The 25,727-nt window shown below is 53.4% G+C and overlaps 8 protein-coding genes across 8 annotated transcripts; 4 read left to right on the top strand and 4 right to left on the bottom strand.

The window, feature by feature from the left end:
- Nucleotides 1–5,750: 5,750 nt before the first annotated feature.
- On the bottom strand, nucleotides 5,751–6,882 carry N0V96_001760 (uncharacterized protein; the record flags this gene model as incomplete). Its single annotated transcript, XM_053192983.2, has 2 exons — nucleotides 5,751–6,693; nucleotides 6,812–6,882. The coding sequence occupies 2 exons, from the start codon at nucleotides 6,880–6,882 to the stop codon at nucleotides 5,751–5,753; spliced, it is 1,014 nt and encodes a 337-aa protein (XP_053049514.2).
- A 2,437-nt stretch (nucleotides 6,883–9,319) lies between these two features.
- Nucleotides 9,320–11,290, bottom strand: N0V96_001759 (uncharacterized protein; the record flags this gene model as incomplete). Its single annotated transcript, XM_053192982.2, has 6 exons — nucleotides 9,320–9,965; nucleotides 10,020–10,228; nucleotides 10,276–10,440; nucleotides 10,495–10,569; nucleotides 10,803–11,035; nucleotides 11,089–11,290. The coding sequence occupies 6 exons, from the start codon at nucleotides 11,288–11,290 to the stop codon at nucleotides 9,320–9,322; spliced, it is 1,530 nt and encodes a 509-aa protein (XP_053049513.2).
- Nucleotides 11,291–12,679: 1,389 nt separating this feature from the next.
- On the top strand, nucleotides 12,680–13,704 carry ILV6 (acetolactate synthase, regulatory subunit; the record flags this gene model as incomplete). Its single annotated transcript, XM_053192981.2, has 2 exons — nucleotides 12,680–13,458; nucleotides 13,524–13,704. The coding sequence occupies 2 exons, from the start codon at nucleotides 12,680–12,682 to the stop codon at nucleotides 13,702–13,704; spliced, it is 960 nt and encodes a 319-aa protein (XP_053049512.2).
- A 170-nt stretch (nucleotides 13,705–13,874) lies between these two features.
- On the bottom strand, nucleotides 13,875–15,048 carry ARG3 (ornithine carbamoyltransferase; the record flags this gene model as incomplete). The annotated part of the gene is made up of 3 exons (XM_053192980.2): nucleotides 13,875–13,915; nucleotides 13,972–14,662; nucleotides 14,719–15,048. The coding sequence occupies 3 exons, from the start codon at nucleotides 15,046–15,048 to the stop codon at nucleotides 13,875–13,877; spliced, it is 1,062 nt and encodes a 353-aa protein (XP_053049511.2).
- A 1,019-nt stretch (nucleotides 15,049–16,067) lies between these two features.
- N0V96_001756 (uncharacterized protein) lies at nucleotides 16,068–17,923 on the top strand (the record flags this gene model as incomplete). The annotated part of the gene is made up of 2 exons (XM_053192979.2): nucleotides 16,068–16,830; nucleotides 16,950–17,923. The coding sequence occupies 2 exons, from the start codon at nucleotides 16,068–16,070 to the stop codon at nucleotides 17,921–17,923; spliced, it is 1,737 nt and encodes a 578-aa protein (XP_053049510.2).
- Nucleotides 17,924–17,993: 70 nt separating this feature from the next.
- Nucleotides 17,994–18,833, top strand: N0V96_001755 (uncharacterized protein; the record flags this gene model as incomplete). Its single annotated transcript, XM_053192978.2, has 1 exon — nucleotides 17,994–18,833. One exon carries the CDS (start codon nucleotides 17,994–17,996, stop codon nucleotides 18,831–18,833), a length of 840 nt encoding a protein of 279 aa, XP_053049509.2.
- A 3,085-nt stretch (nucleotides 18,834–21,918) lies between these two features.
- Nucleotides 21,919–22,554, top strand: N0V96_001754 (uncharacterized protein; the record flags this gene model as incomplete). The annotated part of the gene is made up of 1 exon (XM_053192977.1): nucleotides 21,919–22,554. The coding sequence occupies one exon, from the start codon at nucleotides 21,919–21,921 to the stop codon at nucleotides 22,552–22,554; it is 636 nt and encodes a 211-aa protein (XP_053049508.1).
- A 330-nt stretch (nucleotides 22,555–22,884) lies between these two features.
- N0V96_001753 (uncharacterized protein) lies at nucleotides 22,885–24,885 on the bottom strand (the record flags this gene model as incomplete). Its single annotated transcript, XM_053192976.2, has 2 exons — nucleotides 22,885–24,014; nucleotides 24,072–24,885. 2 exons carry the CDS (start codon nucleotides 24,883–24,885, stop codon nucleotides 22,885–22,887), a joined length of 1,944 nt encoding a protein of 647 aa, XP_053049507.2.
- Between the last annotated feature and the right edge of the window lie 842 nt (nucleotides 24,886–25,727).

The following is a 25,727-nucleotide window of genomic DNA, read 5'->3' as shown; positions in this document are numbered from 1 at the left end:
GAAGCTGGCGAGACTGGTGTATCCGTCCCCTCCATTCCTCAAAAGCTGTTGAACCGGGCTGACGGATAACTGACGTGTTTCATACCGACTTTTTGTCTCGCTTTCTTTTTCCTGGAACCGAGATCTCAGAGGGCGGGAAGAAGCAATGACATATGCACTAAGACCCTCCTCAAGTCCCCATCGAGGAATGTCTCTCGATTGCCGCTGCCGTGTCTCGCGCTGCGCGCGCACGCCGCTTGTCCTTTCAGACTTTCAGCTGCTCGTGTGAGTCCGGCAAAGAAGAGAGTACCTAGCAGCATAAGGTAAGTAAGGTACGGAGAGGTATCAAGTCTTGCCCCCCCGTTGTTCAAAGTCTGACTTGGTCTGGACTCGGTGACAGAACCATCTAGTGGTGCTGTCTTTGGCCTTAGCCTCCAATGCGACGTTCTTGGCCCCCATCCCCTCCTTCAACCGCCTTTCTTCTCATTTTCGGTCTAATGAGGCCAAGCTCTTGAAGAATATCACCTCGTGTTTTGCCCCTTGCATAGTCGGCAGTATACTCTAAGCCATCACCTAGTATACTCTCAACGGTGGCTACAGAAGACAGACTTGCGAGAGAAGGTAGACCAGAGATGGTGAAGCGTGGAAAGAGTGTGCAAAGCCACCCTTGTGGTCCCTGAACTAGCGTTCCAGGCATGAGCCTAGCAACGTAGACATCCATTCGCTACCTAAGCATGTATCCGCTAACCCTCGGAACAGGCAATGACAGTCAGGGCCCTGGGCTTCTTTCCCCTGAATCACTAATACCCTCGCGGGCATCTGCTTGTCGATCAACTATTTCTCGGGGCAGTGATCACAGGTAGAGCAAGGTATTTGTCCAACAGTATCCGTACCTAACCTGGAGGTTACCATCGGAGCAGGCGCTGGGGAGACGAGGGAGACAGACGACTTCCTTTTTGCGAATTGTGGATGAAGTCCCGTGTATGGAGTACTGTGTATGATGTCCCATAGGTAATCCATTGCCAGCGCCCACATTCACCCACTATCGTCCACAGCTGCTGCCACTCTGATTCTGCCCATCAGACCCTTTTTGACCCTTTTTCATGCCCTCCCATGAACTTCCTTGAACTTCCATTCCTTTTGGTGAATTCAGCTCCACCATCATGACAGTCCGCAATCCACCTTTTGCTATGCAATACAATATCCGCACCTAGCACACTCAGTATCCATGCTCCGTACAAACACTACGTACTGAAGCAGCACTGCAGGCTCCGCAACGTGCTCCTCCTCCGCCAGCATCCACTCTCTACTCCTCTTTACTCGGCGATCTCCTCTTCAGCTCCAGTACCATCACGGAATATTCTAAGGTAAATCGCTCTTCCCCTCACTTGCTTTTTCGCTGCTGCCGCCAGAGGCCCAGCATAGTGTACCTCCGGACGAGTACCTCTCGTTAAGCACTCGCGCACTTACTGCGTAGTACCTTGGCAAATCTTTCTCAGCTCTGCCTCCTCTGTCGGCCCTCAGCTCTACGGAATATTCGTACACTAACTATCCCTGCCGCAATCCTTTCTTCTTCTTCTCTCTCTCTCTCTCTCTCTCTCTCTTTCTCGGGGGACTTCTAGTAGGTAGGTTCCGGCCAGTCAGCAACCCGAGAGCCCCCCCATGATATCCATTGTCTCCAGAAAGTCTTGGGGACCTGCTCCAATGAGGGGACAAATCTGAAATGTGAGCGGCCCAGCGCTAGCCCACGACGCTTCCCAGGATGGAGGTCCTGTTCAATGCACCAAGCACCTGCAAAGCAACCTCGGGGGCTGCCCAACTAGAAAGCGCCCGTCTTGCAGAGTGCAGATAGGTACACCGGTATCCCACGCCTGCTTTCTTCAAGACGCACGTGTAAGAAGCATCTCACCCACGAGGATCAACCCATCCCAGCCTGCGCCTTTCGCTGAATGCGTCGACCACTGCTTACTTACCTTGCGCCATCAGCCATGCGCATGCAGTTTGGCATGATACTCCTCTTCTCGCAGTCTCTCGGGACGCGCTACACACTGCGAGTATCCGTACACGCACCAACAGCACACAATATCGTGAAGAAGACGAAATACGTTCCAAACCCGCAAAATATGCAGTCCCAAGCTGAGGTCAACCAACACGTCTCTTCTCCATTGATACGATGGAGATGACGTCCAGCCATTCGTTAGCTCACGGCCAAACCCCCAAACTCCTGTCCCGAGATGCCGCGAACCGGCGCTTGGCTCATGTCCAACCCCGTCCGCATCTCCATCCACGTATCGCCCGACATGAAAGAATCTACCAGATCCAAATTTCTCTCGGAACAAAACCACCATGAGGATAATCCTTGGCTAATTCTCTCGCCTGTGGATCTTCTCCACCAACCCATCGTATCCCATCCTCATGGATGTTGACAGTATCGACACCCTCGTCATTGTCTTTTCTTGGCCGCCTGCCTAACACTTGACTCTACTCATCGTCCGACTTCCCTGTCATCGGGGCCTGTCGTCTGCCCTACCTTATCACGATTCAACTCATAGTTTGCACGAGTCTCTCTACGGATACCGTGGCGGTCAAACGAAACCGACCACGCAAACACTTGACTATGACCAGTTCATCCGGCATCACGGCGAAGGCGATTACAAAGTCTTTGCCAACCTGGTAAACTCAACCCCAGGTCAACCAGCCAACCATGCACGCCGCCCAGGGCCCCAGGGGTTATCAGGCTCCTGCATCACACCCTCTTGGGATGTGGGTAAACTGCAATTGCCCTCTCACAGCTCCTACGCAGGACGGCCCACGGAGCTTCTGCAGACTGCAGCATACAAGCGCATTTCCACACGTCTGGCGTTCTGACGAATACGAATGGCTCAGCGTGGACAGGGCAAGCAAGCAAAGAAGCAGCAACTTGCAAGCATCCAAGGCGGTCTGCATCTCAATGCTCGCTACAGACTCCGGAGTATTCCTCGCCCGTCTCATGCACTTTGCCTCGAGTCGGCATCTATCAAATGTCATCCTGTGGGCGTACCTGCTTGTTGACGAGCTTGCCGAATTGTCTTGCATGCTGTAATGGAGTGTCCACCTTGGTGTACAATCGCACGTTTCAAGAGCCTGTCGGCAGCAATCCGCTCGAGACTTGTCACCATTAATGGGTCTCTTTCCGCCCATCGAGCACCAAGCAGCTTCGATAGGCATTCCTCGCACTTCCTCACACTCCTCGCAGTCTCTGGCTACACATGTAAACCCTACCTGTTTCTTGGGAAGAGTGCCAAACTAGGACTCTGTTAGGAAGTTCCCCTAGTACGGCGAATTCTGACGCGCACAGAGCAAAAGGCCATTCCTTTCCCATATAGGCCTGATATCACGGCCCATGGCCGATCGTGGGCCCGAGATGTCGAACATGACGGACAAGGATCGGCGCACAGCTTCAAGTGTCTGTGGGTGGTGGTGACGGTGCTCGGTGCTCAGTGGCCGCCGTACCACCCCCCCTTCCCGAGAGCACTTTGCGAACCACTTCTCATCGGCGCCAAAAAGCAAATACCAGCGCCGGCAGATGCCCGCCATGGCACTTTACGGTGTACTACGCACTTGTCATGCCCAGGAAACCCATGTCATCTCTTGAGATATTCTCTCAGAGTGAGTCGATTGCGTCGCCATACGCCCAATCCTTGAACCTAGGGTACGCCGCGAATTGTCGCTACACTACCCAGGGACCCGCCCGCATCGTGACATTTTCGGAGACTGTTTGGTCGGTCTGGCGTGGACACATCAGCGGTCTACCGGTACTAGAATTGCAGACGGCTCGACGGGAAGGACAGCCACTACAGACTCCTACTCCTGCAGCCAGCCAAAGAACTGAAGAAATCTTTGTTTCAGATTTCGCCTACATACCGACTCAACCCACGCGCTAGGCACCTTACGGTGTACAAAATCTACTAGCTGGAATCTGTCGGTCTTGTCTGCCTTCCCTGGCCCCTGGCCCGCGATAGCGACTCATCATCTCGCCGGATTTGGATCGTCCAAAGTTTTTTTTCGAATGTACGAGAAGATGGCTCTCAGAATTCAACTTGCCAAGTTGAACGACTCACAAGTCATGACTCTTCCAGCTGACGTAGAGTCAGTCTGCTCCTCATGCCAGTCAGCGGAAGACAGGCGCATCTATTCTGGATTTCTTCATCTACCCACCCATGCCACCCAGAAATATCCTCCAATCTGCGTCGTGCAGTTCCAGTGGCTAATCCACACCTGAGAGGCTGAGAATAATGAGATTCAAAACAGTTGCAACACTAGAATCAAATTACGTCCACGAAGCCGCCGCTTATGACATGACGACGCACTCCTTGCAGAAACCCCAGTGTTGGGTTGGACTTTTTGGAGAAGCTGAAAGCCCAACGTGTCTACTTTAATTCGGTTTTTTCGCTGCAAGCTACCCAAACGAGATGGTCGTCTCATTCCGGCAAATACCAACCGTAATCAATCCTCAACAGCGGCCTAGCCATGGCAAGGGGAACCGCTCAAATGTGGTGAAGCCACTTGTCGATCCCATGCAATGCGACTGCAGGACTGCAGAACTACAGAACCAGGTTCCTGTTTCGGACGGGAGACACGAAAGGAAATACGCAGAGCAACCAAAGCCGCATGGCACTTTCGCTGCTGCTCATGCTTCTGCTGCTCGTGTCCTCCTGCGGTCCTTGCCTTGGCAAGTTAGGGAGCTCTGTCACTCGGAGTACCACAACAGTAGGTGGTATGTAATATGGAAAAAGAGAGGCTCGTAAGTCGTAATGAAAATGAGCAGGAAGGAATGGGCGCTGTGACCACGGTTTGCCTCCGTGACCCCTTTTATTTAGCCATTTCCAGCGGGAAAAAGGGCCGAAGGGTACGAGGGTAAGCAAACGAATCTTGTAGGCAGAGGGCGCTAAGAGCCGTTCGTGCAATAGTCTCAGGACGTTCTTTAGAGTTTCGAGATCTGAGATTTGAACCCGCTGAGATCTGAAGGTGTCAAAAGGTCAGCCACCTGGTGGGGAATGGGGAAGAAAGGATTGCCTGTTGAAGGGGACTTTTCAATAACTACACATCTCTTAAGATAATGTGACATGTTGGTGCAGGTTTAGCGGCGCATCCGAGCGTCGTGAACGCCACGGCCTATGGAAATCTCACTCTAAGGTAGCTATCTTCAACGAAGTTCATCTCGGCTGGTGGCATGCCAAGATGCCTTCTCCTGAGCACTGATGCGCCTTTCCCCCTTCCTTCAACGTAGAGAGGCGTGAGAGGTCCAACAACAAGCACCGCGCACCTCTAGGATGCGAAGGATGGTCCCCCTCCTCCTCTCTCTCATCGTGATGCGGCGTTTGCCCCGGAAACACGGCTCAACGCCCCGACCGTGCGGGGGGACCCGATCCAGCTTCCGTAATTTAGTTCCCTTGTATTTTTTTTGATGGGATCTCCAGCCATCAGCACGGCTCTTCCCAAGGCGTAGTGCGTGTATACCAATCCTCAGATGGTGGAGATGTTGTGGTCTGACACTGGGCTGAATCTGGGGGAGAGGAACCAACGCCTTGAGCGCTCTGCGTCGCGTTCCTCAGCTGTCACCGTCGCCAAGGAGGCTGTCCTCGCCAATTGCTTCCACCCCCTCTTCGACGAACGCCTCAACTGTTGTTTTGCTGGTCTCGACTTTTTTCCTTTTGCGTGAGACTTGAGTAGTAGACCTCCCTCGCTCACGCCACGTGTCGCGTGCCCAGCTTGCCCGTGGAAAGAAACCCCTATTCCCCATCTCGCCCCTCCACCCGATCCCGAGAACCCCAAACATGATCCTCCCTGTCCTCGCCCGGCTGCGCCCTCGTCCCCTCGGCCTCCTCCACCACGAAGCACACCTGCTCGACCTCGCCCGGGTGCAGCACCGGCCGCGCGCCACCGCCGCCCGTCTCCCAGTTGCAGTCCGTGTAGCCCAACCCGTCCGCGAGGTCCAGCACCACCTTTTCGAGCTGGATCACGTCCTCGGAGCAGTTCTCCAGCTGGGCCTCCATGACCCACCGCCGACGGCCGCCGCCGCCGCCGGCCGGAGCAAGCGGGCCGATTTTCGTGCGGACGATGAGCGAGGACTTGCAGATGAACTGGTACAGCTTCCGAAAGGTGCGCGTCTTGCCCGAGGTCTCGGTGGCTTCGTAGTAGCTCACCGTCACGGCGAGGACGTGGTTGCCTTCCTCTTTGAGATCAAAGTTTACGATGCGCTGGAGGGTGTCGCCGGCCTCGAGGTCCGTTCCCTTTAGGTCGTCGTCGCCGCCGCCGCCGTTATCCGTGGAGTCTGGTGGGGAGAGATCGAGCTTCTGGATCGAGTTTGCGCCGGGGGTCTTCATTTCCGCTTCGATGCGGACGTCGCGGATGCTCTTGCGCTTTACCGGGGCTGCGGATGCCGCTGCTGGTGGTGCACCGGTGGCGCCGAGGGGTCCTCCTCCTCCAGGGACTGCTGCTACGAGCTCAGGTACATCGTGGTTTGCGCAGAGGGTGCAGCTGAAGGTTTCGCCTACGTAGGCTGAGCCGAAGCTCAGCGGGAGGTTGAGGATTGGGGAGAGGAGAAAGGGGGAGGGATTGGTTGAGGCGGTTGTGTCGTAGGCGAGGGAGGCCGGGGTCGGGTCCGCGGGGAGGTTTGAGGGCGTCAGCGGGGGCCGGATCGGGTGTTGTATTACGAGGGAAGGGCGGGATAGTCTATTGGTTTATGTTTCCGCGTTAGATAGTTATATCTCTTTGCTTGGGTATGGTAGTTGAGGGGTGACGTGTAAGAGGACGAGGCGCTCAGCCGCGTGTAAGTCGGGATCTCTGGTACCTGAGGACTTTCAAGGAAACGGAGTGAGGCTCCTTTAGGGGATCGTGTGACGGATATCTTTGATGGCTCATTATTGCCGTATGCGCGTCTCGCTGGTCGATGGGGAGGGGTGAGTGCTTGGAGGGACTCAAGTGTCGTCGGGCTCGGGTAGCGGGGGATGCGCCGCGGGACGAGATATGGTAATTGGAGATACGGAGAGGTGAGAGATCTTTGGAGAGATGGGCTGGTGGGACGAAATGACGATTGGGGGTCTTACCTTACCTTAGCTGTGGTGGGTCCCGGAATGTCTTTTATCGATAAGACAGTGGATGCGTGGAAAGACCCAGGCCGGCGGGCGGAGCTCTCCCCCGCATGCCATGGCCCCACCCGGGGTTCCGGTTTCGAGGTCCACGGAGGGCGGACGGATCCGCGCACTGTGGATGAATTATCATCCAAAGTTTTGTTCCAGTCTAGAGTGAAGGAGTAGCTCGTAGCGGAAGTGGTTCTAAAACCATGGGCCAAAATCCTTTCAGGTGATCTGCTTTGTTAACGACACGATAATCTAATTCCGGTTTGTAGGTTAACAATTTGGTTGCAGAGGTCTAGTTAGGAGTTTTACAGGTTTCCCTCTGTCATTTGTAAGGGGATATTGGTAGCACCATTCCACTCTTGGTCGCAGAAAATGAAACCACGCCATCACCCATCACTACATTCATCCGCCCTCGTTTTGGTTTGTCTTGGTATACATGGACATTCAATAACCATGCTGGCCTATCTATGCTATAGATATTAAGATCGATATGATGGTCTACAATGAGGGCAAGGTGGAAGATTTGGGACATTTCTGGTGTGTTGGTTAATTTTTGGAGGATGAAACCGTTTGGAGGCATCAGCATATCATCTTCGTATGGAAGACTACCTTATCGTGATAGGTTTTAAGCGGTCAACTTGGACCATAAACCATATTTGAGATCCGTGTCGGTTTCCACTGAGATCCACGCCCACATTATTCCCTCGTGAGTAGCACGATGGCAGGTTACAATAGCATTTGCCAGCACAAGAGGCATGATATCAGACCTCCGCCAAGCCTGGGCATGGGAGATACGGCGAGTGAGCTGGAAGGGTTGCTCTCGGATGGTAAGATGTTTCCGCAATGTCCTGTACTTCTTGGGAGGCGGAGTAGAGGATATCTTTCCAATAATATCGGAGAGAGGTACCACGGCACAAGTGACTGGACAAAAAGGCAGCCTAGAGCGATCAAAACCAGACCGAGATGTCTGGGGAGGATGGCTTCTAGTGCAGTGCCCAGGAGAGAATAAGCCTGAAAACACCTCCTTCGTACCTTTTCCCCTTCATAGATTCAATATTTGCATGAAGTATTGTCCACTTCATGCCCACAACTACAGTCGGAGAATCTGTCTTCCAATGGGATGCCAGTCCTTGGTTCGAAGATAACCCTCGAGTACTTTATTTCAGCCCAGAGAGATTACCTCATCGAGCGCTCTAGCTAGAGTCATTCCTTTTGCCAGCCCGTGTGGCCTGACCACACCCCAGTTCTGGCCGTAATGAGAGATGTCCACTAGATCATCGTGTTGTTGGCAAAACTAATCACCTGGAAGGATTTTTGGCCTATGTTTTTAGGAACACTTTCGCTACGTGCCGTAGTTCATGTGCAAAGTAGTGTGCGCCAGTATCGCTCCTTCCTCCCGCCACATCTCTCCATCCTCAACCTACCTCACCGGGGGAGACGGAGTGTATATATCCCATCACAACGTCGTTCCTGTCACCACCACCCCCCGGTCGATTGGCTGAGTGGGTTCGACTATGACGCAGAGTCGAGATTAAACGAAATACCCCAATGAAGCCGGGGGTGGTCGGAGGGGCGCGCTGTTCGATCCCGGATAGGGGCGCGAAGTATCGAGTAAGCTATCACCAGCCCTTCCTTCCTTCCCCCCTCCCCCCCCTTAGGCAGTGTGAGCTGTTGTTTGTGGAAGTCAAATATGATGCTTTCCCACACCCCTTTCTATGCGTTGTAGCTCGCATCAAGTTTTGCTAAATTCATTCTCGAAAGCAAGATTACTTCCCCACGGCTATTCCCATGAGAAACGATACAAAGCTTATCATAGCAGGAAAATAAAAGTAGAATATTTTACATGTATCTCTGCCATGCCATGACAAGTCAGTAATACTATCAGCCCATGCACTAACGAGTAAAGGAACAACTCGGCAGAACTGATATCACGAGGCAGCTTAAATGTACATCCACGTCATGTATGTTGTATTGTGGTAATATTACTATGTCTGTTGAGTCATATACAACTTCATCCGTACCTCCTTCAACGTCCCAGGGACCATCTGCTGCACAAAGCGACATACTAGGGTAGTACGCCTTTGATGCTTCTCTCCGCCACTTCGAGGATTTGCAATTTTGACTATTATTACGGCCTTAGACCCATTCCTCTTTTCTAAAGTATCTTCTCTAGAGGCCGGGAGGGGGAGGTACCTATCATCTGTATTAGCAAAACCCTCTCAGTCAACATTGAAGTAATGGTACTTACAGCACCGTAACCTCCTCCGGTGCCCGGAGGCGCGCCTGAGGGAGGGGAGGGGGGCAGAGCTCGGAGGAGGTGGAGGAGGAGCAGCCTCGCTGGGAGGCGGGGGCGGAGGAGATGCCGCTGCTGCCGGGGGCGCGGGCGAGCCTTGCTGCTGTGCTTGTGCAGCAGCATAGTACTGCTGGTACATTTGAACGTAGGCGGCGTATCCGCCATAGGCAGCGTAAGGATCCTGACTGCCATAGTACTGTGCGTACTGTGCGGCGTAGTCGGCTCCGGCGGCAGGGCTGTTAGAACCGCCGGCAGGAGCAGGGCTTGCTGATTGCCCAGAGTTGTGACCGCCATAGCCGCCGCCGCCGCCGTGACCACCGTGACCACCATGGCCTCCGTGGCCTCCGTATCCGGAGTTATAGCCGCCGCGGTCGCCGCGATCACCACCGTGACCGTGGCCTCCATATCCGCCATGGCCGCCATCGTGCCCCCGCGAGCGGTCGCCGTAGCCCCCGCGGTCACCATAACTACGAGGAGGTCTGCTCTTGAACTCTTCGTACTGCTCCTTGACATTTGCAATTAGATCCTCGCAAAGCTCCTTGGCCTTCTCGACCATCTTAGGGTCAGGTCCGCTATTCAGAGTCAGTACCTATGCGATAACGTTGGTAAGGTCACAATGCACTTACGCGACGTGAAGATACATGTCCTCATCACTCTCGCGATTGGTGGCTGCCTCCAGATACCCGGAACCACGTCCTTTGATCTGGACGCGACACTGAGTCTCCTGCTGGATGTGCTTGACGTAGGCACCGCCATGGCCAACAACCTGAGCGCGGAGGTTGAATCCGGGGACGGACTCCAAACCAATGGGGATCTTCTCTTCGGGCCATTTGCGCTGTAATATGTCAGAAACAACTTTTCGAGACTGATTTCCATACATACTCGGCCATATTCGTCTCTCTCAACCTGCTCCTGGTCACGTCGACGGAAACGACGCTCATCTACCAGCGCGGGAAGTTCCTGTTTCATGAGTTCCTCGATCTTTGTCACGGCCTGCTCAAGTCCAGTCTTGGATGTACTGGTGACATGCAAGTACAAGGGCGGATTCTAGGGAGAGAGTTAGTGTGTGTTACTATACCATAGTTTTCGAAGCTGACATACCGCCGCAGTCGCCATGCTCTTGTCGGGATAGTAGTTTCCTCGGGTAGTAACATCTTGCAAAGTCAACCTTTGTTCCTAATTAGACGTAAGAGTGGGAGGTGTATCGTACCAGCACCAGTTTCTTCTTTAATCTAAATCAAGCAAATGGAGTCAGCAGGTGCCAAAGAGGGGTGATTCTGTGCGAGCTATCGTGCCAAGTAAGCAGGATGATCTCGACACAAATCTGTTTATATGTAGGAAAGCGGAATGCGCTCGAGATGAGGCCTGGGAAGGATATATGATCAGTGGTTTTGCACAGGAGTATTTACCATCTTCTGAGTCGACCCCTTGGTCAGGAGGTATCGGTTACGAAGGTCGTTGACTTCAATGTCTTTGATGAAGTCGCCGTCGGCGATGTACATCTCTCCATTGATCGTATTGGCCGGGTCGGGCGATTGGGCACCACCTGTAGGAGAAGTGGCGGTCTTGATCGGAGGAACGTCGACATGCTGAATGCCCTTCTTCGCCTGGAGTTGCGCGTTGATTCGCGCGGCCGCGGCAGCTGTGAGTCTATTAGCCATGTTTTCTACAGCCAAAGCGGAGCGCAACCCGTACCAGCCGCAGCAGCGGCATCTACTGGCGACTTCTTCGGTTCTGTCGCCTGGTCATTGGGCAGAGGGCTACGCTCTCTTGCCGACTCCGAGCGTCTTCCTGGCGGCGATCTGGAGCGGCGGTCGAATCTCGAAGCCTTGCGAGGCTCGGGCTCGGTTTGGTCGAATCGCGACCGCTTGGCGGATCGTCGCTCGGTGTCGTCCATTGCGACGTCTGGAATGCAGTGATGCTGAAAATACAGTCGCTCGTTGTCAGTTATCGCGTTCGGCGTGCGTCTGAGCAATGCGCAAGCGCCTGGCGATCGATATGAGGGAAGTAAAAGATTGGGATAGTAAAATTTACGAGGTATGAAGCTCTTTGGAGGTGGAGCCTTGGAGAGACGGACGGGCCAAAATAAAGTGGCTTGGCCCGTGCGGCAAGACGACTTTGTCGACGGTCGTTCCCACGGGCGGTGATGGGCCTGGCCGTCACGGATTTAGCGCCTCAGGTGTCAGACGTAGCTGCTGTTTTTAGTCTGCACCAGCCACATGGTAGCATCAGAGCGATTATCGGCAGGAATGGAGAATGCGGCCAACGGGACCATCCTCACGCTTGACGCTCTACCTATTTCTCTTCAAGCGACCGCTCATAATTGGTATTTTTACTGTTCTGATTTTCTTTGGCTCAGCGACCTTGGCATGAAATTTCTAGATCTCAAAGCCTACAGTCTCTTGAGTGTTCCGACGAGTAAAGATGTCTTGCATTGCCTATCTGTAGTTCAAATCTTGACTTACTAACAACAATCAACCCGAAAATGAAAGGCGGCAACGTTGTAAACGCTGAGTTGGTACCTGGTCTCTCTTGGCACTAGATGTAGTTGAGTTGCAGACTGAATTATGCTGTAAAGTCTATCAGTTCCAAGTTACCGAACATGAGCCAAGGTGCCTGGATAGGTAGGTCTACTACCTATGCATGATACTGAGAGTGAGAGAGTGATAGAACTCAGATTGACTGCCAGATGCCATTTATACGGTTGCCCAGTAACGAATCAATTCAGTACCCAAAACCTTGGTCCTTTTCAAACCATCCATGAGCTTGAGATGTCCTCACTTGAGCCTATGTTGGCTACTTACTACATTAAATTCTACTACTGGACAAAAAGCAATGGCCTTTCTCCCATTCCGATCCCATCTTTCTATATCATGAAAACGTGGTGATTACTTTGGAAATGCTGCTACAGGTCAGCAAGTGACACAGTGCCGGGTGTAGCCCCGCACCCTCCAAGCCGACCCCGCGATGCAGTGTCAGTTGGGAGTCCACTCTCTCGGTGAAAAACCTTGTCAGTAGCTGATCCGTGCCCTTATACCCCTGCGAACGGCCAGCTCCCCTGCCTCCGCGCCTCCGACTTGCCTCCGAAGAAATCGTTCCCCAATCTCCTCAAATTTTCCCAGTGGGAACTGACACAGACGGTGAGTCAGGGTGCTTCTTTCTTATCTCCCCCAAGCCATTGAACCTCGGAAGCTCACACTACTCCAAGGTTCTCTTGAGATTTCCTCTTTCCTCTGGTCCAAAAAGAGAGCAATTGGCTTGTTCTCGCGAACTTGAACCTGGAAAGATGGCGTCTCGTCGCCTCCTTTCGACCTCGCTCTGGCGGGCCGCCGCCGCCCCGGCTCAAGCGACATCGCTCTCCGCCGCCGCACGATGGAGCTCGACCACCAGCTCGACCTCTGCCATCGCCTACAAGGCTCTTCGACGTCGCTCGGCGCCTCTGCCCGTCAGCGACAGCCCGCCCGCCTGGTCCGCCCAGGCTGCCGTCTCTAACATCCTCTACGACATGCCTTCCCCGTCGTCGCAACCCCCGAAGCGTCACATCCTCAACTGCCTGGTCCAGAACGAGCCCGGTGTCTTGTCCCGTGTCTCCGGAATTCTCGCGGCCCGCGGCTTCAACATCGACTCCCTCGTCGTGTGCAGCACCGAGGTTGATGACCTCTCGCGCATGACCATCGTCCTGACCGGACAGGATGGTGTTGTCGAGCAGGCCAGGCGCCAATTGGAGGATCTCGTCCCCGTCTGGGCCGTGTTGGACTACACCAACGCCGCCCTGGTTCAGCGCGAGCTTCTGCTGGCCAAGATCAACATCCTTGGACCCGAGTACTTTGAGGAGCTGCTCGCTCACCACCGTGAGATGACGGCCGTCGACGTCGAGGAGCATGCACTGGAGGGAGAGCAGCAGCAGACTCTGGAGGATGTCGCCAAGGACTTCCACCCCAGCAAGTTGGCTGTCAGTCAGGCATTGCGCCACAAGCACGAGCATCTCAAGTCCATCACCTACTTCGCCCACCAGTTCGGAGGAAAGGTCCTGGATATCAGCACCAACAGCTGCATTGTGGAAGTGTAAGTCTGCTCTACTCCTCAGCCGACGGAAGCCGAAAAGAAGGTATGTACTGACAATTGCGCAGCTCTGCCAAGCCGTCCAGAATCGACTCCTTCCTGAAGCTCATCGGACCCTTTGGTATTCTCGAGTCCGCCCGCACTGGTCTGATGGCCCTGCCCCGATCGCCTTTGTACGGACCCAACGAGGAGACGATTATCAAGGAAGCGGATGAGGTTGTTGACGCTAGCCAGCTTCCTCCTGGTTAAGCTATTTTGTATTAAAGAATATCCGGCGTTGGTAAAAAAGGGGTATTGCCATCTTTTTCAATGCTACTAAGTTGCTATACAATCTGTACCATTTTTTTGCATGCCAGAGAAAGAAACGCCTCGCCTTTTGTTGTAGCTGTGAGCCCTTTAAACGCCGACAAATGTCCCATTCAGATCTTGCCCTTGTTCACAACGAAGCCCTCGAGAGCAGCTGTTCAGTTTGTTAGCATCGTGACGTCTGCCGAGAGATATGAGAATTGAACTTACAAACAGCAGCCCAGAGACGGTTCTCGGCCTCGGGGAAGACCAAGGAACGAGGGCTGTAAAAGACCTCATCGGCTACCTCCTCTGGGTGACGAGGCAGGCAGTGCATAAACTTCCAGCCCTCCTTGGCACCGCCTCGCTTGGCCAGGTCGTTGGTGATCTGGAAGCCGGCAAAGGCCTTGAGGCGCTTCTGGGTCTCGGTCTCCTGGCCCATGGAAACCCACGTATCGGTCACCAGGATGTCGGCATTCTTGCAGGCGTCCTCAGGGACGGTCGTCTCTGTCAGCTTACCGGGAGACGCAACGCCCTTGGCAGCAGAGTTGATGACGGCCTTCATGGCCTCGGGAATGCCGTAACCAGTGGGAGAGGCCACGGAGATATCGACGCCCATCTTGACGCAGCCGATGGCCAGGTCAAAAAGGACGTTGTTGGAGTCTCCAATCCAAGCGACCTTCATTCCTTTCAGGCCCAGATCGGCCATGTCTGAGGTGGCAGAGGCAGGGAAGGCCTCGTGGATAGTCAGGAAGTCTGCAATAATCTGCAGAGGGTGGTAGTCGTCGGAGAGCGCGTTGATGACGGGGACGCTCGAGTCCTTGGCCAGCCCAGCGACATCAGAGTGAGGACCGACACGGGCGACCATGCAGGAGGTCATGGAAGAGATGACCTTGGATGTGTCATACAGAGACTCGTTGACCTAGACAGCCTGTCAGTTGAGTGCACTCCATCTCATGTGAGCTTCAGTCAACGTACCCCGAGCTGGATGTCATCCTTGCCCAAGAACATGGGATGACCACCCATGAGAGCCACGGCAGCTTCCGTCGACACACGAGTACGGGTACTGCGCTTGCTAAACATCATGGCAACCGTCTTGCCGGTCAAGCTCGAAGCGAGCGCCTGCGGCACATTGCCGGACTTGACTGCGGTCTTGTTTGAGGCGGCGTTGCGGACGAGGGTAGCGAACTCGGCAGGGCTCAGGTCCGCAATGGACATGAGATGGCGCGGGCCGGTCGACTGTGAGTATGCGCGGCTCTGGGCGCCGTTGAGAGCTTGACGAGTGACTCGGAAAGCTGTTTGCTTCATGGTGGGCGACTTTGCGGGTCGAACTTCAAGAAAGTGTGAAATATGAGAAGTTGTAGACCGCTTTGTGCAGGTAGAATTAAGTCAATTGAGGGTCAATGGATGAAGTTTACCTTCAGGGTTGTTAACAGTGAGAAAAAGTGGCTAGTGAGTCGAAGTGGTGGTCAATTGATGAGTATTATGAGTTGATTGAGTCACGATTGGATCGGATGGATAGCTTCAATGAGAGACCACAACGGCCGAGACCTCCACAAAGTCTACTGCGGGCTGCAAACTCAACGAACTCCTCACCGCTTTACACCGAAAATTTCAGAGTCACTCTGCCTGTAAACCACAGGGCGTTGCAGGGCATATGCAAGGTCAGAATGGGGAAGGATAGCACGATAAGGATTATACAGGCGAGACACTGACACTGTGTACCTAGATAAGGTACCTTTAGTTGTTGCTGTGTGGGCCCAGACTGGTCCTTCGAAAGCGCCGTAACCGGAACATGCCAACGACATAAGTTGGCCGTAGCCCGGGCAGTAATACTGTGTAGGTGGGCAGTGGTTCACTGGTGCAACTGCAGCAGTGCAGACTGAAGGTGCACAGGTGGTGCATGTGTGCCTGAGAAGGAAGGAATGGCCCGTGCCCACCCGGCCAGGCACTGGAGGGCAATTGAGGCGTGGGAGGGAAGATCATCCCCAGCCATCCACATGGGCGCTGTGTGGAAAGTCCGCCCTGGTGACCAGATCTCGTCTCATTGGTTTCAGCTGACCTCCACCCCGGCCTCTTCAACTGCACTGCCCGTCCTGGGATGAACCAAGTTACTTGACATCATCACCATTACGAATCCCGACTATCTGGGTTGTCTGGGCAAGATCGGAACCCCGTACACTTCCTCCCTGCATGATTTCCTTTTGTACGACTTTTTCTGGGTTTCATTCTTGTTTGCCATCTCGACCGGCGATGACGGACCTCCTTGCGCTCTAATCCGACAACGACACACTACAATTTGTGATCACGATAACAGTATACGCGCAATGGCCGAAGATGAAGAAAGATCGCCGCTCCTGGCGGGCAAGGGCAAAGGCAGGGCCGAAGATGATTCCTCATTGTCCGAATCAGCGCCTCTGTTATCCAGCTCCTCTGCGACGCCCCGATATGACGGCGAGCAAGACGACCCTGAGAGGTCCCGCGCTGCCTCCCTCGCTTCGAACCCTCCGAGCACAACCACTAAGAGTTCTGTACGATGGGCATCCGTGATATCCATCATCGTATTGATATTGTTGGTCTTTGGTATCATGGCCGGTTGCTTTTTCGTACCCTCGGCAGTTCAAGAGTATGCGAAGCAGGCTGCTGTCGTGGAGCCGACAAATCTGGCCCTAGAATCGATCACGACGGACGGTGTGCGGGCACGTGTTCAGGCCAACTTCAAGCTTGACGGCTCTAGGGTCCAGGACACGACATCTCGAAGGATTGGAAAGTTTGCGACTTGGATTGTGAGGCAATTGGGAACAGAGCAGACAAAGGTTGGCGTGTTCTTGCCAGAATACGACGACGCTTTGCTTGGCACTGCTGTCGTGCCGCCACTCACCATTAGTATCGTCGATGGCCAAACGACCGCGATCGATTTCATCGCCGAACTGTCGCCCGGTGACGCCGAAGCGTACCGAAAGATTGCCAACGAATGGCTAGATGGGAAGCTCGACCAGCTGAAGGTGCTTGGAAAGGCCAATATCCCACTCAAGTCCGGAATCCTCCCACTCGGCACTCATCCAGTGAGCGAGGTCTTGGTATTTGAAGGTCAATCACTCTACCGCTCCTTTGCTTCCCTGTACTTTGGAGAAAAAGTTCTGCTTTAAATATCACTATGCTTCAATCACAACATGCTCCTTCAAGCTCCATACTGATGCCTCATTTAGCGAACCAAATCCCAACGTTGCCGCAGTATAATATCTCGCGCCTCAACTTCCGGGACTTGCCAGACTCGGACAGCCAGCGAACAGCTGTCGGCGCCGACGTAGCCATTACCGCCTACAATGAGTTTCCCGTCAGCTTAGATGTACCGGAACTTGGGTTTGAAGTTCTGGTTCCCAACTGCAATTCTTTCGATCCCTACATTCTTCTCGCCGACGCCACAACTAAACCCCTCTCAATCAAGCCACGGACCGATGTCACTGTCAACGTCTCTGGAATCATCCGAGAGCTTCCAAAGTCATTGACAAGGGTTTGCCCTAACTCCAAGTCGTCACCTCTGGACAAATTCTTGGATCAGTACATGCACGGCGAGGCCGCCACTGTCTACGTCCGTGGTCGCAAAATGCCGGATTCGGACACCCCAGACTGGGTCGGCGACATTTTGTCCGAGATCACTGTCCCCGTTCCCTTCCCCGGTCAGGGTTTTGACAACCTCATCAAGAGTTTCTCACTCACTGACGTGAATTTTCAATTGCCCGATCCTATGGCGGACCCGGATGACCCTGATGGATCGCCAAAGGTTTCCGGTACGGTTGAGGTTCTCGCAAGTCTTCCGAAAGAGATGAACTTTGACATCAATGTCACGGATTTGAGAGCTACGGCAGACGTCATATATCAACACAAGAAACTCGGGGAACTCAACCTCGACAAGTGGCAGTCCGCTAACTCAACGAAAGAGGCCGGCGACGAAAAACACGAGCCTCTCCTGAGAATTACGTCCCGGGTCATTGACGCTCCCCTAAATATCACCGATGGCGATGTCTTGACCGACGTTATGCAGAGACTTCTTTTCGGTGGAAAGCAGGTCTTGCTGGACGTCAAGGCCGGTGTCGACATTCGAGTCAATACGGCTCTTGGAAACTTGGTCTTGAAGGATGTCCCTGCTGAGGGCAAAATCCCGGTAAAACGTCCGTACTAAGTCCGGCACTGTTTGTCTTATCGTGGGTTGATTTCTTATGTCCCTGCTCACTAAGGGGAACTGAGCGAGCATGAAGGCTTACACTGGTGCAGCTCTCCCTGGCGACACCTTTGGCAGCATTCACCCACAAGTGGGAGATGTGAAGATTATCAGTACCTCTTCCTCAGCGATGACCCTTGAGGCGTTGGTCAACATCACAAACCCGACACCGTACACAGCCTCCATACCATATATCAACATTCACATCGTGAGGGACGGTTTCGTGCTTGGCAGTGCTACTGCTGAGAATTTAAGAGTCGACAAGGGCAACAATACGAATTTGCTTGTGAAAGCAAATTGGGACCCGACTGCCCAAGGCGAAGCTGGCCGCAAGATTGCCAGTGATATGATATCAGAATATCTCTCCGGACGCAATGTCACCATAGACGTCAAGACTCATCGAGGCACGATTCCGACTGCCCCTCTTATTGGCGAGGGCCTATCAAAGCTGAACATCAGCATCGCCGCTCCAAAGTTGGACCTTCCCGGAGAAGGCGAAAAGAAGGGACACTTCATTAGAGATGCGACTTTCCACGTGCTTTCCTCTACAGCGACGTTTACTTTGGTGTCTCCGCTACGGTACAACACCATTTATGTTGATTGGATCAACGCTACAGCGTTGTACAACCACACAGAGCCGGTCGGCCGTATTGTCTATGGCCTACCCTTTGCGGCGCCGCCGGGAATGTCTGTCACGCCCAGGCTGCCTGTAGACTGGTCTGCAGGATCAGTGGGCTATGACGCCGTGAAGAGAGCAATTGGAGGATCCCTGACCCTTGATGCAAGTGCGAATGTCACTGTGCGGATTGGGAATTGGAAGGATACGGTCTGGTACGAGGGCCAGGGAATAGGTGCAAGCGTTCGTTTGTAAACGATTATTGGCTTTGAATTTGAATTTGGCGTTGGTCGGTTTATTGATTGGTTTGGGGGCGGCTGTCGGCGCCTTACGCGCAAAGCGACAAGAAAAACACAAGTCAGTACAATGCATAGAACAGCCACATGGCTATATGGATACACTCAATGTGGTCAATGAAACATTTCTCGCCCTTGCGGTGACTGAACTTCGGTTTCTACAGAATCGAAGTAGTCTACCTGCTGAATACTATTGATGGTGCTATGGGCTTTGAGGTCAGCTACATGTAGACAATTTCTTCTCCAGGTCTCCTCCCTCCATCAAAATGTAGCATTGAGATACCTCTCAAGGGCCCAGGTAGTGGTGTTTTTCTTGGAAACAACCCCAACTTTTCAGTGAAGTCTCTGCTAGTTATTGAGCATGAAATTGATCTGAATCCTGAACAATCCCTTGAAGCCTACTCACGAGTGCTAGGGATAGCCAACGCAGACATCGTCCCTATTCTTGATTGCCCGTCGCCGCATTTATTACTTCTTTTGCTTCAACATTGTTCTTAACAAATTGAACTGATATTAAATTGGATTCATGTTGAGCGATCAATATACAGAGTCAATCTAAGCCAAGGACGAATAGCTGCCTATTTATCATGGATGTTCCAGCACCTTGACACGGTGCGCAGGACAGTGCTTGGCATGTCTGGCGTCAGAGGACCCACTCACCATCACTCCTGGCTTGAACGCTCGTCTACTACTCTCATCGAATCTCAACCACGTTACAATGTCGAATCATCAATTGATCTCATCGTATCATCCGCGTATGCTGGTTATGTCATAAACCTATCTGCTGCTTTGTACCACTCGATAGCCGCGGCCTCCAACTAAGCGTTTACCATTCACGACCAACAAAAGGGGGCTACAGTCTCAAATCCAAACACATAACATCCCACATTTACGGACCTCATCCACGGCACCGGCGCCCCCTTGCACGCGATGCCGAGCATCAACTTCTCCCCTTACGCACCGCGACGCCGCCGCTCGCCGCGCGTGGTCATCACCTGGGTCGCCGCCTGGCTTACGGTCCTGACGCTCACGTGGTGGATCGTGACGCGGCGGTCGTCTGCGGGCCTGACAGCAACAGGCGGCGTGGACCAACTCGTGGAGGCCGACGCCGTGATCAAGGGCAAGGAGGTCCCTCCCGAAGCTGGAGCCTGAAGATGAACATCTTCTCTACTCTGTATTTTTCGGCCTATTTTACGACGGCTTACTATTTTACCTCTTTTTTTTATTTTATTTACGCTTGTTTCCCTTCTCAGCCTTTGGCCAGATCGGCCCATCGGAGCTGTATTTTCGCTATTTCTTCTTTTTTCGGTTGTTTGGGCTATCTGTCTTACATGCTGGAACATTGGGAAAAGCGCCCGCCCTCTGACGGAACTATGGCTTGTGGCCTACCTCACGGCAAGGTCCGCTGTCATGAGACCCGGACTTTTTCTTGATATGTGGGCTGATGTGGCAGCCCCCGCGGCGGCGGCGGCGGGGCGTGTGCGTCTTGGACGCTTTTGTAAAACGATTTTGGAATCTGGAGAATGAGGCAATGGCATGGGGCTCGTGGGTGTCGTCGAGCGAGGCATGGCGCGGGGCGGGAGAAATACCAACACGCATTGCGATTATCGAGGACACATCACATCACATCACATATGGCGCCCCCCCATCGCGATGATGAAGATGGCGGGGGAGGAATCTCGATTTTTCCCTTAAACCAATTCAATTCGCCCCTTGATACACTCTATTCAGCCTTAATAGAATCGTGTTACACGGGAGGTTTGTCGTACTTCTCGCTCGTCAAACATGGAGGATCGATCCCGATTGCACGTGGTGGGGGGATTCACACTCACGTTGCAAGGGGAAATTCGAGGGGAGGGAAAGACGAACAACCGAAACAGTAACTAGCGGGAAGAAAGGGTCGATTGGAATGCAAATTCTCCGACAGAGCTACGGGCTTTTTGCTGGAGATTAAGGTCGCCTAGGGACAGTACTTCGGACTGGGTTCATTGGAACGTCAAAGGGAGACTCAGACCTCTAGGGCATGAAGCCATGAGGAGGGTTGGTGAGGCGGACTGGGCAAAAAAACACCAGAATCATGTTATGTTATAGCAAGCAAAACCAGCGATCCCGCACCATCGCGATCCTCAAGTTTGACGAAAGGAAACAACACGAAACGTGGGCGTTTTTCTCTTTGGGTTCGAGTGGTGAGAAAGGGAGAAAGAAAGAGGCGTACGGCAGATATTACCTTCGATCGTTCTATTTCTTCTGCTTCCTTTTCATCTTGTTTTTCTACTGCTACTTCTTTGCTTCTGCTGTCCTGTCATTCATCCGCCTCTTTTCTACACCAAGACCTACGCCAAAAAAGAACAAGTGATCAGACTTTCCACCGCGCACGTGTAGTGTTTACTCTACCTATCCTCGCCTACTGTACATCTCCCGCCTGAACTCAAAAGAGATAAGGAAATAAGGAAAAGTCAACGCCACGCTGGCAGATCGGCCTTTGTTCCAGACACACCGTTTCCAGAATTAGTCTTGGGCCTGTCTTTCGCTACCGTGAGAGAGAGAGTGTGTGTGTGAGGGGAAGGGGAATTTCTGAGAGATTTTCCCTTCTAGCAGCAGCGCCGCAGACGCCTTTCGCGTGCGTACCTTGAAACGGGGCAAAAGAGAGCAAGAAGAAGCTGAAGGAGGCGTAGGAGCGGTTCCCAAAGGGTTGGGTTACAAGTGCCGAAGAAAGCTCAAAGGCGAGATCGACTCAAACTCACTCCAGTAGGCGGAGACCTGGCTTTCACGACTAGCTGAACGCGGGGTACACCAAGTAGAAGGAAGAAAACGTGGGCGCTGAGGCTTTTCTTTAAGCTCAAGAGGTAAATATCATGGTTCCTCTTCCATCTTCAGCCATCTATCTAAGCCCCCGTATACTTATCCTTCAGTTAGCTCATACATCTGTTGGCCTACATCAAGGCTTGGCATGAGCATCTCAAAACCGCAAGCTCCTCACCACCTTTCCCTCTCATTCTTTCACACAAAGGCGCATCCCCACACGTTGTCACATATAGCCCAGCATGACCAGTATGGGCGCAGGCAGGCAAGGCATGCTCAACTTCAGAGTCACGCACCCAGACGTCTTCACACACGGCATCTGTGGCCGTAAGGACTGCTACCGCGGCTCACCGGCGGCAGCAGACTGCGAGTTCCACGGCAATGCCGTTCGGGATATCATCAGATCGCGGCGGGACCAGAGACGGGCACGCTTACAACAACGGTGTCGGACCCACGGCGGCAGCATCGACATGACACCGACTGCGGCGACGGCATCCGCGTCTTCGACGAGCCGGAGCGTCACGCCTCTGAAACGGCAGCCGAGTCAAAGCAGCAGCATCAGCAAGCCGGATAGCCCGCTGTCCTTCACCTCGTCTGAGTTCTCGGCCGACTTTTCACCATGCGTCTCGCCGTTGATGGAGGATCTCATGCTTGAGGTCACGGATGCGATTGAGAGCAGCGGCCAGACGCCAGAGCTTCTGGCCATGTCGCCAAGGCGGACGACGTCGGCGTTCAATATGGACGACATATTCAGAATGATTGACGAGGCTCAGAGGGAGTACGAGAGCCTGAGCGACGCGCCTGTCACACCAGCAAGAAGAAACGAAATACCCCGCGAGCCACGCTGGAGCTGGGAGAGTCTGCTAGGCCCATCATGACGGCCAGCGACTTGGGCGACGTAGTAGACAAACGCAGGAGGGCCGAGCCACTTGGCCTCAGCATTCCGTGGCCCATGAAAGGGCCGTCTGTCCTGCTCTGAAGCAAGATGACAGCACGCAAGGGATGCCAGAGTGTACAACTTTGCACCTCTAACATTTGGGAAAGGGATGAGTGAGCATCACAAAGAAAGCGTCAGCAAACCAACCGGGGGCGTCTGAAGAGTTGAGCGTTGTGTCAGCAGGGAATAAACTTCAATTTGGATTGTACATATTAAAGGGTCTGCACCTTTTTCCTGGTCCATGGTCCCGACACCAACCCGATTTAGCCTTTTATTGTAATCGAACACCGGCCTGCCGCTTCGCCGATGATGAGTTCATATTTGCGTTCTCGCTCGCGTCAAACGTCGGCTTGGCCTCGCGTCGCTTCTCCTCCTCAATCTTCTTCAGCAACTTGTCGGTCTTGCCCTTGCCGCTGCCCTTGCCATGGAACTGGTGACTCATGTGCTTGAAGGCTTCCTTCTGGTCGAGAGATCTGCCGTGATCGTCCACGTACTTGAGCTCCACATTGGGCTTGTAGTGCTTCTTGAAAAGCTCGTCGACGACGCGTGATTGCTGCAGTTCGCGGTGGGCATTTGCTTGTCGGGCGCGCTCCTCTCTGTCCCTTACAGACATGGAATCCAGTCGGCCGCTGTTTCTGTCGCGCTCTCGCTGGGACTTGGTCCGATCTTCTTGCTCCCTCTCGAGACGTCTCTTTTCTGCCAAAAATTCGGCCTTTTGGCGTTCGCTCATGTTTCGCTCCGCACCATGAGAGTCTTTGATAAGACCACGCTCTCTGAGTAGGGCCAGAGCTGAACCCATACCGGTGTTGAGTGACTTCTCTTCGTCGACTCCCGTCGCTGCAATCTCTACAGATGCCTCTCTAGCTCTGTCCTCGGGAACTTCATAGGCATCGTCGCCCATCGGGTGATCTTCATCGTCGTCGTCGTCGGCGCCCATGGCAGTTACAGGCTCTACTGATGTGGATTTTGGCCTCTTTGTTTTGCGCTCCTCCTCCTCTTCTGGCTTCTTCAGATTCGACACAAACTCAGAGATCTCGTCAATGACTACACCGCCATTGAGAGCCTCATTGTCCGGCTCATCTGCCTGTTCTTTGAGTTGCCGAGCAATGTCCTCAGGTCGGTTCTTCTTCCGTCTCTTTAATGCGCTCTTCCGTTGGATGGCCAGGGAAGCCTGCAAATCGTCGTCATCAACGAAGTTGTCGTCTTCCACTTTGCGTTTCTTCTTGCTGATAGCCGCACCAGAGTCGACATCCATCTCGTTGTCGTCTGCCGGTGCCGTGTCAAGGGGGAAGATGTCGTCCTCATCGATAGGCTTCTGCCTCGTTGACTTGTTCTTCTTCTTCTTTGGCTTCTTCACCTTGATCTCTGAGATATCAAGGTAATCTGAGGTAGGAGCGTCTTCTGGATGGAGGGTTAGCGACGTCCCATCATGACCAAGTTTAGCTAGGCAATACTCACGCATGACATCAAGATCAATGTTTTGCAACTTTTTGACCTTTTCTGGAGCTCCAAGAATATCTCCCAACTCCGCGATAGCGCCAGACCCATCGAGGGTGAACTTCTTGCCCTTCTTGCCGTAGATTTCTTCGTCGTACTGAGCCAAGATGCCGCGTTCACCATCTTCATCTGCTGCAGCAAAGACGTCGTATGCTGGCTTTTTCTTCTTCAGGTCTAGTCTCTCTTGCAGTTGCTCTCTGGCTCTGACGTCCATATTCTCAAGCTCGTCGCCCTCTTCTTCATTCTGATCGATGGTCGAGTCCTTCAGGGTCAAGATCTGTTCGTCGCCGTCGAGAAAGTTGTCCAATTCGTGTGCGACCTTGACCCCGGCAAGGTCTTTCGAAGTGTACTCGACTGCCGCGAGCGCAGCTGCTTCGGCTGCTGCCTGCTCTTCCTCCAACTTTCTGGCCTTCTCGATAGCCTTTTGTCGCTTCTTCTGCGCTTTCAACCATGCCTTTGCGTCCACGTCGTTTTCGTCAGCTTCGCCGAGACCCTTGCCCTCCAAGATTGCATTGCGCTGCGCTGCTTCTCTTTCCCTTTTCGCGGCGGCGGCTCGCTCTTCTCGTTTGCGCTTGGCGGCTTCGGCGTCGCGCACCTTTTGGTAGTTGTCGTATGCTTGCGCCTGACGTCCTTCGAGTGTCGCAGACGCATCCTCTTCTTCCGATGCAGAATCATCGTGCTGCGTTTCGGCTGGGGCGGCGCCAGGAACCGGCAACGGCTTCATGCCCAGCGAAACGCGAATGCGATTCGTCTCTTCGATGGTCGCGGCGTCCATCTTGGCGGTAATCTGCGTTTTGGATGTTTCTGGCGATAGGTGTGTTTGACCTGTTGTGCAGTGTTGAAATGGATGCGGTTTTGTCAGTTGACGCGATGGTGAGTCGAGGGCTGCGGACGATGAAAATGCTATGGAGCATCAACGGAAGGCTGGAGTTGAGAGTGCGATTCCGATAACGATACCTTACGAGGCGCAAACTTCGTGGCCAACCGGAAAAAGCATGCGGCTCACCAACACTTTGCCAGGCACCCAGGCTCGTCAGGGTCGTTCTCCACCGCCAACGACCCGTGCTTAGCTAATCGTCCGAAGTGGGTCTCTGGTTTTTACTACATAGCGCAGCCTTGCGAAAATTCTCTTCTCTTTTTCTTTTCCTTCTTCAACAAACACGGGCCTGTGCCCAGAATTCCTCTGCTCCTACGGGAGTCAGGGTCGAGTTCTGCGGCAGCTCGATCATCCAAGGAGCCATCAAATTTCATGATGTCAATCTTCCGATCGACAGGTTCAAGAGTGACCGGTCTTGAGGCAGCCATGTTCGCCGTCAAAAGCTTGAGCGTGGTGTAATCTTGTACTGGGGACGTCATATTCCTACCCCTTTTGCCGAGATCGTCGATCTATGAGGTTAGGGAAAACCATGACTTGCCCACAAACTATGACCCTTGGGACTTCTTTTTTTCCTCCGCGTAGATTTTGCTGAAGAATTTTCACTATCGTGAGCGCGTAAAGTGGCAGCTTCCATCTGGATTTTGCCCCGCGACTGCGGCGCGTCAGGTGTAAGCAGCTTCAAGTGAGGAAAATCGCACTTGCCTAAAACTGGCAACCATCTCGTAATACAGTCTTAGCGG

This window comes from Colletotrichum fioriniae (assembly GCF_027942845.1).
Source record: "Colletotrichum fioriniae strain IMI 355084 chromosome Unknown scaffold_1, whole genome shotgun sequence".
In the NCBI taxonomy this organism is placed as follows: Eukaryota; Fungi; Ascomycota; class Sordariomycetes; order Glomerellales; family Glomerellaceae; genus Colletotrichum; species Colletotrichum fioriniae.
This window is presented reverse-complemented; position numbering and strand designations above follow the sequence as displayed.